The 12997-nt window shown below is 34.4% G+C and overlaps 1 protein-coding gene across 12 annotated transcripts; it reads left to right on the top strand.

Moving 5' to 3' along the window:
- Positions 1-11: 11 nt before the first annotated feature.
- Positions 12-11912, top strand: LOC110828550 (putative serine hydrolase). Of its 12 annotated transcripts, XM_087356732.1 has the most exons (7): positions 59-185; positions 488-616; positions 2597-2744; positions 3551-3616; positions 4432-6416; positions 8356-8445; positions 9160-11912. In XM_087356732.1, the coding sequence occupies exons 2-5, from the start codon at positions 569-571 to the stop codon at positions 4440-4442; spliced, it is 273 nt and encodes a 90-aa protein (XP_087212858.1). In that variant the 5' UTR covers positions 59-185; positions 488-568; the 3' UTR covers positions 4443-6416; positions 8356-8445; positions 9160-11912. The 12 variants fall into 12 exon arrangements, 10 of the variants coding, with proteins under 10 accessions (XP_087212851.1, XP_087212858.1, XP_087212859.1 ...); XM_087356725.1 differs by having other exon boundaries at positions 12-118; positions 3551-6416; XM_087356733.1 differs by lacking the exon at positions 4432-6416.
- The last annotated feature ends 1085 nt before the right edge of the window (positions 11913-12997 follow it).

The raw sequence follows: 12997 nt of genomic DNA, 5'->3' as shown, positions 1-12997 counted from the left end.
AAATGAACAAAAGACGCAAAGGAAGACGGTTTTGCGTGAATCAAACAATTAGCTGAGAGATCGGATACACGGGATGGAAAGCTACAACGTCCGCAGGTCGCAGAACAGTTCATGCTTGGTATAATCTGTGATGAAAGTTATGGTTGCTGTTATGATCTTTACTGCATTGGAAATCAAAAATGGTTGTATGTGTATTGTACTAAAGCATGTTACAGTAAAATTCTGCCAGTAAACAGTACTAAATCTGTTCCATTTATATTCCAGGATAATGATACTAAAATATACCTTCAGTATGTGTCGTCGGCCTATGATGAATTTTGGGTTGCAATGAAACAAACTCATTCTGTAGAATAGTCCTGATTAGATGTTTAATATTCCATTCAAATAAATGGCACATGTGAACGTAATTTCTGAATCCGAACATGTGTCAAAACATGTATAAAACGATTTTCGTAATGTTGAAATCTGGAAATTGTTATAAATGCAGATTCAAGTGATTAAATGAAACTTGACCTTGATGTGAGGAGAAAGATATATAATTCCACAGTAGTGAAATGCGCTGAATCGAATGCGGTTCGGTTGCCGCACCCCAAAGGAGTCGTTACATAATTTTGAGGTTAGTGAAAAGTCTCGGATATTAATAGTTTAGAACATAATTTATTTTATTTCAAAGAGCCTTTATAATACAAGCAAAGGATATGAAACACATCATAATATAAATACGAACACTTATTATATCAGTATAAATACTCTGTTGTTGAGATGGTAAAGTTGCGTCATATTGTGATATAATAAATATGTATTATTTAAATTATTTAAATCTTGTCCGTCTAATCACAATAAATTCTTATTAAATATTAAAATATTACAATAATTAACATTTAAATATTTAAAATATTATAAATTATAAAAATATAATTTTATTTACATTAGACCATGATGGTCTAATGTAAATCGAATATTTCGATAAAGAACATCATTTAATATTTTAAATATTTAAATGTTAATTATTTTAATATTTAATAAGAGTTTATTGTGATTAGACGGACAAGATTTAAATAATTTAATTAATATATACTATGTTGTTGCAGCTATTTAAATAAGAATTTTCACTTTCAGTAAATTTGCCTACAGAGTAGATGGTTTGAGATAGAAGATAATCCTTTAATGGTAGCTTAGACACTTACATATGATGATATAAACTTTTAATTCTAGAGTAAGGAATATTGCCTAACTTGATCCCCACATAGTAGCATCTTTCTGACAGCTAGTGAGGTTAGTATTCAGCATAATGAAGTCATGTTTATGTCTCATATTAAAATTGTGTATGTCAAAATTTGTTTGTGAACTCCCCGTATGGCCCACAACAAATGGCAGTAGAGAGAGTAAGAATTTATTTAAAATTTTAAGGATATTGAATTTCTTAAGTACTTCTCTTACAAGAGACCTTTTTAACACCTGACATTATGATAATGATTATCTTTTGCTGGCTGTTGAACTTGTCATGCTTGAATTGAAATAAGCAAAGTAAACTAATTTTAAAGTATATATTTTCAAAATCAGTGTGACTGTGGCAAAGCATGTTGAACTTAGTTTTAGAATAGTATATTCGTTGTGCTTTTTCCAGTTTAAGTTATTGTCAGTTTATAAGCCAAGTAATTTAGTTGGTACTTCTTCAATTGATTTATTATCTTACCCTATATATAAGTTAATAAATTTTTTGTTGTTAGTAGCAAATTTTATTATGTTTGTTTTGGAAAAATTTAATGTTGACTTATTGGTTTTAAATAATTTGTTCAGGCTAGTAAATACATCATTAATGGAACTTTGAAGGTAGTTGTTATCAGGATGATATATAACAATTCAGAACCAGAAAAAAAGAGTTAAGTCAAACCTAGATTTGACAGATGTATAGAAGACAGCGTTACCTTATCAGATTATAATTAAACTAGTTATTAGCAATATAGAGTAGACATTTAATGTATGAAAATAAACTTATAGCTATATTACATTTATTTTTTTAATTTTATGAAATGAAAGCTATGCCTAGCATGAGTATTTATATTTAAAGAATTTGTATTCTAGAAATGCACATTTGTGGTTTATGAACATTTGGTTTTAAAGAATGCAGATGTACAGACAGAAAGCATAATAAAGTTTGCAAATAGCAGCTCTAAGGTTTCAAGTCTGATGGGATTAGATTAAAATTGTGGATTGTTATAAAGATATTTTTCACATTACTTTTGAAGTGCAGTCCAAACTTCATTGAGAGGTGTGGTGTTCTTGTAATTTTCTGTGGCATTTTTTAATTCTTTTGAATTTATACCCTGCTATACTGAAGCAGTTTGTCCTTGTCCTCTTTAACTCTCTTTTTCTCAAATTGGGAAAAGAGTACAAGTTACAAAATTTCTCATTGTTTATGTCAGTACTTTTTTTCCCTCCAGAATCTATGGTAAGAATGGGATGAGATTGCGATATTAAGACATGTACTTTCAGAAAATAATTTAATTTTACGTGTTTCTTAAAGAAAGAAGTTGCTGACAGTAACCACATTTGGTTGAATTTGTGATGAGACAGAACAATCTCTTTTGTTTAGATGTTGAGGCAGGTAGTAAGAATTACCTGGCAGCGATGTGTAGAGAGAATGAACATCCAGAAACAGAGCCTCCATAATGTTCAATCCCAACCATTGGAAAGAGAATTTGAAGAAATACAGATTCCAGTTCCATGGGGTCATATATCAGGTGACTTTTATATAAAAGTTCAATAATTGTCAAAATCTTGTTTTCTGGCATATATGACTGATTGCTGCCTTCCCATACCAAGTTTCCATATTACTTAGTGTGTTGTGTCATCAACAGTGAAATCTTATAAATCCATTGCTTCACCCATGTACTTATGCTGTGATCTACAAGGTCTACCTTTCTTCTCTGGTCTTGCTGGTGACCCCATTAGCCAATACCCTACTTCCCATTGTCCTCACATGATGTGGTTTTAAGTACATTATAAAAATATATATGTTCAGTTTACACTACTGATATTGTTTCTACTTTTCATAAAAATATATTTGTGTAGAATATGTTCTGCTTACTTTTTAAGTAAATAGCACATTTTACACAAAATAAACTGTATTGAAATAATCAAATTGTATGAGTATAATGGCATTTTGAACAAATATTCCAGGTGACAATTGTTGTGTAATCTAGTGTAAGTTTACTGCTATTGGCCGAAAGGGAAGTTAGTGAAAGTGGTTTTTAACTGTACTGAAATTCTGTTATGTGAAATTTTATTTCTTATACCCCCCCCCCCCCCCCCCCCCCCCCCCATGATATAAACTAGGAGTTAATTGCAACTGATACAGACCAACTTTAAATTGATTGACAACTTTTAAAGTCAACTCAATTCTAAATTTCAATTAAATCTAAGTATTAGTTTCATGCAGACAGATGGATATCCTTAGTTGTATGTTAAACATTTTTTTGGAAAAAATCTGCATGCATAGTATTTACATCTTCCATTGCTTTGTATTAACAGTTATAATTATTTACAGGAAAGTGTTGGGGTTCTCTAAATGCAAAACCAGTTCTGTGCCTTCATGGATATCAAGATAATGCTGGTACGTGGGACACCTTAGCACCCCTACTTCCACATGATATTAGTCTGCTGGCAGTAGATTTACCAGGGCATGGACTATCTTCACACATACCTACTGGAAATGCATACCATTTGTTAGATTTTGTTTTGGCCATCCAGCGTATTGTTAATCATTATGGATGGAAAAAAATTTCTCTGATGGGTCATTCATTTGGAAGTATTTCAGGATTTGTATACTCAGCCCTGTATCCAGAACAAGTAGAGCATTTCATTGCCTTGGATACAATTAAACGTTTTAATACCGATCCTGCAAGGAAACTAAAAAATCATGGGGAGATTTTAGATAAATTCCTTCACTTAGATTCTCTAGACCCAAAGAGTAGTCCATCTTACATATACGAGGATGCAGTTGAACACTTACACAAAAGCATGGAGAAATGCACAACAAAAGGAGGATGTGAAATTCTGTCACGAAGGGGAACCATTAAAATGACTGATGGGAGTTACTCCTTCAGTAGAGATGCTCGTCTCAAAGCTAGTGTTGATTTGTCATATACTTGGCAGTATGTTCTTCAGTTTGCAGCTAATGTAAAATGTAAAGTTCTGCATATACAAGCTCTTCAAGGTCTAACATTGGAAAAACCTGAAGAAATGGATGAATTTCTTGATGTACTTAAAAAATCAGCAGCACTGTATGAATCCCATACAGTTGAAGGTAGACATTATGTTCATTTAGATTTCCCAGAACGAGTAGCTCCTATAATTTCAGATTTTTTGAAACAGAAATGACTTAACATAATAGTTGAAAAGTAATGCTTACTTTCTACTCATTTGCAGCTGGATTGTGAAGTGAAGAAAATAATGTGTTTTCATTACAGCACTTAAGTCTTTTAAATTGTTCTTGGTTTGAGAAAATATTGGCTTCCACAACTGAATAGATAGTTTGAGATACATGCATTTGTGCTTGTGCATATGCCATATAGTCTGGTAGGTGTCCGCCAGACTACACAGCGCAACAACCTAGAAGACAGCAATCTTCAAACTCTGCTGTGAAAACCTCAAATCTTAGCCTGGTTGCTGTTAATATATGAGAACATCATAAAACCCTTAATGTGGAAAACCCAAGTACCAGCAAGCTTCTCATCACATTCTGAAATGTACAGTGTAAAATATGCATTATTTTATTGTTATTATTTAGTTCATAGTGCAAAAGAGCAAAATATTTTAATATTTTGGAAACCAAACATCAGTAGTCTTTCAAAGTAAAATAACTTGGAGTGTGTCATCTCAAAAATAGACATGGAAAATGACAAGCATATGTTGTAGATAACAAAAATCTAGAAAAATTATTCCCATTGTTCAGTCTGTTTAGCTCTTTAAAGCTGAGAAGTATCTATATGTACTGTAAACCTTGACAATCAGTACAGCTTGGTTTTGTATGTTTTTCACCATAAATTTGAGTTACTAGAGCAAAGCGCTCCTTTTGTCTATCAAGGTCATTCAGCAAAAAAGTGTAAGATCAATATCAACAAATCGACAACAATGGTTACTTAGGAAAAGTCATCGGTTTACTCGGCATACAATGAAAGGAAGGGGGTTGGTTGTGTTTTAAAATCTTGAGTAAGAAACTAAACTAAGCCCCCCGAATGGAGGGTTAAAACACTTGACCAACCCCCTTTCAGGGGGGTTGGTCAAGTTTTTAAAACGCAACCAACGCCTTTTAAAATCTTGAGTAAGGAACTAAACTATACCAACACAACAATGCCGAGTAAACAAATAACATAACATTGTTTGATGACTTAATTGTTTGGCTACAAATTGTATGACGACGACGACAAATCACAAATTTTTATAGTAAGAAAGAAGATTCCCTTAAACAGCAAATTCAGATACTCAAAATTCTTCCTTTGCATTTATTTATGGCTGTGCTGATAATGGCAATTTACTGTTGTGTGATAAAGGTGGCATGATTATATGTAAAATATTTGAATTGTTAAAATGAGAATAGTGACATTTGTGCACAATGTGCTGTTAAAATATATAGTTACATTCAGCCAGTAGTTGTAGAGAAAAATCACATATCATGGTATGTAGAAACTTGCAGGTATTGGGAGTTATTGGAGCATAGAAAATGCTCACATGCTGGGAATAAACATTCAGACTTTCTAGATATTTGTAATTTAATGTCTGGTAGTTGCATTTATTATGAGGTATTCTGTACTATATCTGAGGGGAGAAATAAGTAGAATAGCAAATTCCTGAAGCTATTGTCATTCAAATTCTTGGTTCCACGGAATGTGTATTGTTATGTAAGAGTTCCTGTTGTTAAGTACAACTTTGTAATAACTGTGGAATGTTTCACAGAAAATAAAATGGTGTATTTAAGAAACCTTTGATAAGCAATGTGTACTACCCGTGGAGATGTTTCATAATTTAAAGTTGTATATGTTACTGCATTTGTTATTTCTGTTAAGCATTGTGTGATGCTGTGGAATTGATGTTTAACAATGTATTTAGTACGATGTGAATGCATATTTTTACTTTGATGAGTGACACAAGTTGATGAGCGTTCTTCCGCTCTTTGACTAGTGTTCCGTGCTTTCAAGATGGCCGATGCCGAAAACCTGTGATACCTGACACGAAGTAATTAGCCGTGCTGTATAAAAGCAGTACTTGGCGCGTTTCTAAGAATTTAAAATTAAATCTTCTGAAATGCAGTTTTACCTTAGTTAGTTTATGAAAATTGCTAATAACGTGTCTCTAGATATAAGTGTGTAGTGCCTACAGACCTCCGTTCCACATTAATGAAGACAGGTGCCCAGGTAAATAGAAATTATTATTAAATTTCGTGCCATATCAAACGTGTTGGGACTTTTGCCAGAAATCTTCAGTTGGAAAATACGCAATGTTAGGTTGTAGCGTTTACCATGTTTTTCATACAAATGTGCAGAATACTGAACAAATTAAGTTGACCTAATCTAGGAGCAGCCTTACTCAGTTTGTTGGAGAGTTAACTAATATAGGTAATGTGTTAATTTGGCAGGCATTCCATAGTTTTAGCCATGTGTATATATTATGAGAGGTCGTGATATGAACACACCTGTTGTATTACCACTATCTGTAGATAACATTGTGGGCATTGATAATTTAGAATATGGCTTCTGGTTTAAGTGGGCTATAGTGCTGTGTAGTCTGGTAGGAGATTACCACCGTTTCAGGGCCTCTGAAATGGTGGTCAACTCCTACCAGACTACAATCCAGAAGATGGCTGTTTCCAAACCCACCACCATGAGAACCTCAGACCCTACATTGCTATTATAATTCTCTGATGATGTTTATTTTCACTGCAACATATGTTAATTTAAGCACAAAATGAATAACTTTACAAAATTATCCCTAAAGAAATATAATCAAGTCCAAACATACAAGCTTTTGGCAACCATAAATGAACTAAAAAAAGTATTTTAAAAAAGACTACACAAGTAATGATGGTTGTTAACAAATCTCTGTACATTTGTAACAAGAATTAATATGTTCATAAAGATAGCCAGAAGTAATTGAGATCAAAGATTGTCAGGGCAGTGAAGATGTCACTTGCGGTCTTGTAGGTGTTTACCACTGTTGCAAAAGAACAAACTGCCTTCCACTTCAACCCTGATTAGTAACCAATGAGTTATTTGTATACAGATATATGATTTTATAAACGTGTGTATATTTGGTGTTGCTGCCTTTTAATTGTAGTTTTTCATTCTAGTCTCCTGCCAGTTCTTTGAATTCCATGGATTTAACCACATCAGCTCTTCAATTTATTTTCATATGTCCATCCTTTTTTCCACTTCACTTGTTTCCACTCCAACATCCTTTTTGGCTATCAGTCATCCTGCATTTGTATGTGTGTCCATATCATGCTACTTGCCTTTCTTCAGAGTGAGGAAAAACAATCAATAGTTTTCATTTTTATTTTTAAATGTCTTGATTTTGTAAGACACTTGTAGTTCAAGACAAGGGTAGAAGGAAATAGGTTGGCCTTGCCTACACCCTTTGCAAAAGCAGAATGAAACGCAGTCCCTTTCCTGAAGAACCAGGCACTAGAAAGACTGTCTAACAGTCAAACAAGGAGGGGGTATAAAATGGATCTAGTACATGTCTTAAGACTCAAAAATGATCTACTCGAAGTTAACAAACAGAATTTATAGTGAAGTAATGAAATGTTTCCATTTCCATAGTATTTTCTTGTTATGTGCTGCTTATAGTTTAGTTTAGTTCCTGTAACTCAACTAAACTATACTACAGACTACGTTACCTAATAACAGTTTTTTTTTTCCTCCTGCTGACTGCCGGTTACTGGGTTGTGAGTGATTATGAGTGCGGGAAAGAAATAATTTGTGTTGAAGAGAGATGCCAATTGTACAAGATGCTAACATATTGTGACAAAGAAACAAACAGAAATTTAATTTATATAAAAATTAATCATAAAATAAAGGTAAGTTGAGATCTGAGGTCCTCACGGCGACGAGTTTGAAGATGGCTGCTTTCTGGAGTGTTGCTCTGTATAGTATTGCAGATAAATTTCAAATCCTGGAGACATAAAATTTACTGACATTTCAGAGATGTTTGCTGCCCCCATCATCAGGACAGTCAGCTACAAATTTCACATCTTGTCAGAAAGTAGGCGAATGAGTGTGAAAGCGTAAACATAGATTTATGTCTATCAAAATTAAATATCCTTGTTTGCTTACACTGTTTTTGTAAATGTTCCAGGTCTGTGATGCTGACACATGACAAGGACTTGGTTTCATCACCATCTGCTGTAACAGCGAGCGACTACTGACACACAGCTGTATGAAGCAGGTAATTTAACAGTTTGAGGTTTCCATGATAGTGAAAATGTGGATTGTAGTCTAATGGGTTGTGATGCTTCATAACCTTGTAGATGGTTACCAATGTCATAACTACCATCAAAACCTCAGACTTCATATAGTTAAATAAAACATTGTAATCTGAGACTTTTGAGCTACGTAGGTAATGGACAATATTACACAAAGATAAACATTGTGGTCTATATTCCTTTCCCATCTTTGTTGCTTTATTTTATGAGAGATGTTTGTGGTTTTCTCATGTAACACAAGATATAAGAAGCAAAGTCATATGAAAATTGGAAGATTAAGCCTAAAATGAAATAATAGTACTCAGATGTTAATGTAATTGGCTAAGGAGAGTTGGCCAGTCCTGTACATTGCAGCTTGAATATAAATTTTAGAATCTGTTAGAAAATGTTTACAATTTTAAATAGGAGTGTGATACAAAGGCCAGTTAATGAAGGTCCCTTCATCGTTGGATCATAATGAGATAAACAAGTAATACTTTGTAAATAATTTATATGAAGTACAAGTCACTTGTTCAGCTCCATGCTGTTCATTGTTTCTTGCAGAACATTACCATATAGAACAGTAGTCTTACATGAGACTGTAACCTGCATTTTGCAATAAATTTGGCCTTTCCCACACTTTTCTCTGTTACCTGTGATTTTGGTGACAAGTCAAAAACTTTTGTTTTCACTTCTAGAAATGCAGGCATGGCCTATTGTGCAACAAGGAGAGACTACTGCTCATATTACAGCTCACCTGAGGACGCAAGAGGATGCTGAGCAGCTAGTCCTACATTATGTTGGATTATAGATAGAAGCATGTGCATGTTGCGCCTTTGTGTGAGAGATGCGTGTTTGGAATAAAACATTATGCAGGAAGAACTTTATTATGCTTGTAGTAAGCTATCTCAACAGCAGACATTTATGTATAGTTAATTTGTTCCTTCTGCAGAATTTTGGTATGAAATCTAGAGTCCATTAATTCTGATCATCGCCTATTTCTTGTTGCAGGCCATGGATTTTATTAAGAAAGTTGTCTGATTAGGAACTTTAATTTTTGTCTGAAATTTTTTGATTTACACTATAAATGTATCTGATAATGAACTTTGTTCAAATCTCACTAATTTTGTGGTACATTGGAACTTGATGTTTCATTCGGCCAGCATAGTGTGATGAGAGGATATTAAGAGTTTTGATTAAAATATTACCATGGTAATAGTTGTGTCACAGGATAAGAGAATTTTTTATGGAGACTGGAATAAGAGAAACTTGTGTGTTCTTTCTTGCTTTTTTGGTTAATGCGAAGATAGATTTACATGCACTTGAAGCATTGTGGTACACTATCAACTTGAAGCATGTTAAGTTAATTTGTTGTACAGTTGGCAGAGATGAAGATGATAACCAAGTAAGAAACTTTCTGGTTTCTGTATAATTATGAATAGTTGGTAACTGGAATATGTTAGAGAAATGCATAGACTCTATTCCTAGTGACAGTGCCTTCAGAAATATGTGGACACCATATTTTTAGGGAGAATGCCTTGAAAAATACATTCTCAATTGGAAGGTTTAAAAAATACGGAAACGTAGGTAGTATGTAGCAGTAGGTGTGTATTGAATTGTCAGGTAAATATTTTTCTTGCTGAAGGAAAGTCAAAGAATGTGTGGTGATTGTGATTGTTGAGTCTGCAGACGGAGCTGGCTTTGGCTCATATTGAGATTGCTTTTTGAAAACTGCAAAAAATACCAGTTGTAGTTGTAGCAGTAACTGTTCATCCTCTTTGTGGACCAGCATTAAAGCCAAAGACCGACGCAGAATCAAAAGTCTTTCCTCCGTAAATGATCATGTGAATGTGAATGTAAAACTGACCAAGAAGTTTGAGCCTCTAAGTATGGAGCCAAAAATTGTTGCTCAGTTGAAGAAAGATGAGAATCCTAAACCTAAAAATAAAAAATATAAGGTTCTGCTTCTAGGCAGTAGCCATGGTAGAGGGTTGAGTGACTGGCTTCACGCAGTCCTGGGGTCTGAGTATGCTGTCACCAGTATATTCAAACCAAATGCTGAACTTCACAATGTTGCCAAAGACCTGAAAGCACTCAGTAAAGATATGACTAAGGATGATCATGGAACAATATAGTGGATGGACCAGGAAATAGCCTTGATTTGGACAGAAATTATCAGATTGGAAAGGACTTGAGCTACATTGCGAACGACAGCATAAATACAAATGTTGGATTTGTTGGCCTTCTCTGGCGTCATGACAAGCCTCATATGAGTATCTCTTTGAAAGCTGCCGTAAGCAATGTCTAAATTCTCTTTTAGCAACGTTTAATCTTACACCTACAGTTAGTTTTCCCACAAGAATTCAAAATAGCTCCAACTCTGCCATTGATAATATTTTTGTAGATAGTTGCAGGTTACAACACGTTTTGATTAAACCAATAATAAATGGGCTATCTGATCATGATGCTCAGCTATTAGTTATAAAAAACATAAACCGTATTTCTAACTTTCTCAATGATAAGAAGGTAAGTAGAGTGATAAATGAAGTTCCTTTAATTGAATTTATACATCTGAGTAGTGAAGATTGGGAATTATTACCCAATGGTGCTGTTATAGTTTTGAAGTTCAATTCTTTTCTAAAGATCTTTGTAAGAATATTTGAAAAAGTTTCCTTACTAAAACAGAGAAAAATTGTCTGAAACCAATGTACGGATAACTAAAGGCATCAAAAGATCATGCAATTATAAGTGAGCTCTACCTAAATAGCAGGACCAGTAATAACCAACTGCTGAAGCAACACTATAGAAAATATTGCAAAATTTTAACTCAAGTCATTAAAGAAACTGAACGCATGCATTACAATAAATTGATAATAGAGTCTGGAAATAAAGTAAAAAGTGTTTGGAAAATTGTAAAAAAGGAAACGCAAACAATCTAGAGATATTGAAAGCCACCAATAATGATAAATAATAATAGAGTAAATGATCCTAAACTTATAACTTACTATTTTAATACATACTTTTTAACGATTGTAGAAAGATTGAACAGCAGTGATACCATAACCCCAAAAACCGAAGATACAATGAAGTTCTTGGCTAAGGCAGTTCCTAATTCATTTTCAAATATTAATCTTATTCCTACCACTCCAAATGAAATTAAAAGTATAATAACTTTTCTCAAGTCAAAAAACTCATGTGGTTATGATGGAATTTCATCAAAATTAGCTAGTTTAGTCTGTAAAATTATTTTTAATACTTGTATTGCAGAATCTAAGTTTATGTACATTAATATGTGAAATGCGTTCTTTTACTTGTGTCAGAAGTTCTGAGCATTATGTATATTGTAAGAAGTTCGGAAGTTTATGGATATTGTATGAAATGACATGTTCAACATCCTTTGGTTTAATCCTAAGAAGGATCAATGAAATGTAAATAAACTTTACTCTACATACTTTGGCCACAAGTACACAGCTCCTTTGTCCTATTCCTTGTGAGAGAACTGCCGAAAAAATTTTTCCACAAATTCAAAGTCAATTTAAGTGAAAAATACTGAAAATGGCACAAATACTTCGGTAAGAGTTATTACTTAACCTAAATTTATGCCTTTCGACAATTCGAATGCGTTACGTCAAGTTGCTGCCCCTGGAGGGGGGCTGCTGCGCCATCTGGTGGCGAAGGTTTGAACTAATGGGCCCGCGAAACATTTTCTGGCCCGTATACCTCCTCGCATATCCTATTCCCCGGATACAAGCCTGGCAATTGAAAGTTGCACACATTTTACTTGCAGCGCCATCTGGTGCCAAAGGTTTGAACTAATGGGCCCGCGAAAAATTTTCTGTCCCGTATACCTCCTCGCATATCCTATTCCCCGGATACAATCCTGGGTACCGAAAGTTGCACACATTAAGATGCAGCGCCCTCTGGCGGCAAAAATTTGTACTATTGGCCCGCGAAAATTTTTCTGGTCAAGTGCATTGCCACGCCACCTAGCAGGAAAAATGTCAACTAATGACCATGAAATTTTTTCCGGCCCGGTAGGTTAGTTCAAATTTTTGCCACCAGATGGCGCTGTGCCTCAAATTTCCTTTGGCTCGGTAGATTAGTTGAAATTTTTGCCACCAGAGGGCGCTGCAACTTAATGTGTACAACTTTCAGTTTCCAGGATTGTATCCGGGGAATAGGATATGCGAGGAGGTATACGGGACAGAAAATTTTTCGCGGGCCCATTAGTTCAAACCTTTGCCACCAGATGGCGCTGCAAGTAAAATGTGTGCAACTTTCAGTTGCCAGGCTTGTATCCGGGGAATAGGATATGCGAGGAGGTATACGGGCCAGAAAATTTTTCGCGGGCCCATTAGTTCAAACCTTCGCCACACGATGGCGCAGCAGCCCCCCTCCAGGGGCAGCAACATAACGTATCGTATTCGTATTGTGGAAAACCATAAATTTACGTTAAGTAATAAATCTTAACGAAGTATTTGTGCCTTTTTCTGTCTTTACCTTAAATTTAAATTCAGTGCTATTTTGAAAAATCTG

Source organism: Zootermopsis nevadensis, unplaced genomic scaffold, assembly GCF_977971745.1.
Source record: "Zootermopsis nevadensis isolate Lab colony 2312 unplaced genomic scaffold, Znev_1.0 Znev_ptg000027l, whole genome shotgun sequence".
Taxonomy (NCBI): domain Eukaryota; kingdom Metazoa; phylum Arthropoda; class Insecta; order Blattodea; family Termopsidae; genus Zootermopsis; species Zootermopsis nevadensis.
This window is presented reverse-complemented; position numbering and strand designations above follow the sequence as displayed.

Bases quoted from the DNA above. Each gene is read 5' to 3' on its own strand.
- LOC110828550 (XM_087356725.1), top strand. From the start codon at position 569: ATGCGGTTCGGTTGCCGCACCCCAAAGGAGTCGTTACATAATTTTGAG. The intron at 617-2,596 runs GTTAGTGAAAAG...TCTTTTGTTTAG, and splicing joins AGTCGTTACATAATTTTGAG to ATGTTGAGGCAGGTAGTAAG. The intron at 2,745-3,550 runs GTGACTTTTATA...AATTATTTACAG, and splicing joins TCCATGGGGTCATATATCAG to GAAAGTGTTGGGGTTCTCTA.